At 50.1% G+C, this 1,004-nt stretch overlaps 1 protein-coding gene across 1 annotated transcript; it reads right to left on the bottom strand.

Moving 5' to 3' along the window:
• Nucleotides 1-45: 45 nt before the first annotated feature.
• Nucleotides 46-989, bottom strand: LOC117591767. The gene has a single exon (XM_034285079.1). It carries the CDS (start codon nucleotides 934-936, stop codon nucleotides 52-54), a length of 885 nt encoding a protein of 294 aa, XP_034140970.1. The 5' UTR covers nucleotides 937-989; the 3' UTR covers nucleotides 46-51.
• Nucleotides 990-1,004: the final 15 nt, after the last annotated feature.

Raw genomic sequence — 1,004 nt, forward strand, 5'->3', positions numbered from 1 at the left:
GTTACAAAACCAATAGGAATGATTTCTGTTTGCTTCCTTGGATAATTCAAGTTATTTAAGGAGTTCCTCTTTTTGAGATGGTGTCATGGCGTCCAATTTCAAACGAACCGCTTCGTGAGCCGTCGCCTTTACGTGAGCCATGCGTCCTTCATAATCAGGTATAATTTCCACGACCTTTTCGAAGGTCCTCTGTGTCGCTGTGCGGATCGATGGACATTCGGTGAAGCAGGACATTGCGTTCTGCAGCATTCGGTGTAACTTAGTCAGAAACCAGTCCCAGCCCTTAAACTGCTCGCCCGCCAGCATCTTCTCCAGTATGTCCCAATCCAGAGGCTCATCATGGAAGTCATTATCAAGATTTTCTCCATAATGCATCCAGATCAACGAGATGTTGAATGGCCAAGAGTCTGCACAACAACGTAGAGCCTTGATCAGGGTCTGGCTGTATGTGCGCTCGATCTTCAGATTTAAAGGCATCAGGATAGCCGTTATGCTGAGTCGATCAAGGACTGGTTCGACTGGGAGTGGATCGATTTTCACTTGAGTTCCGTAGTTGTTAAGAAGGTTTGGGGGTCGCTGAAGCTCTGGAAATTCGTGCGAGATAACAGCATTTTTATCGGCGTCAGCTCGGGTCAGACTTCGCGACCCTGGAGGTCGGCCACGACCACGACGGGCCGGTGTCACGCGCGTGAACTGTTTGCAATGGTGCCGATTCGGATGTAGATTGGGAACGACCTCAAATGAAGGCAGTGGATCGTCTGCCTTTGGCTGATTTCCATTCTTGATTTCCACCTTGGTATTCATCGGAATGACAGCCTTTTCCTGGCGCGGGGTCTTCGGCAATGGAGAGGTTTTTGAAATGGCTGCCTTCCGCGGACGCCTGGTCTTGGCCTCAGCCCTACACTCATTGTGCAATTCCTGCTGCATTTTCGCCATGCGCAGCCAAAAGCACTCGCACAGGTTGACAGCAGCTTTAAACACGGGCGAGTCCGGACTGTTGTAGA

This window comes from Drosophila guanche, unplaced genomic scaffold (assembly GCF_900245975.1).
Source record: "Drosophila guanche unplaced genomic scaffold, DGUA_6, whole genome shotgun sequence".
NCBI classification, from domain to species: domain Eukaryota; kingdom Metazoa; phylum Arthropoda; class Insecta; order Diptera; family Drosophilidae; genus Drosophila; species Drosophila guanche.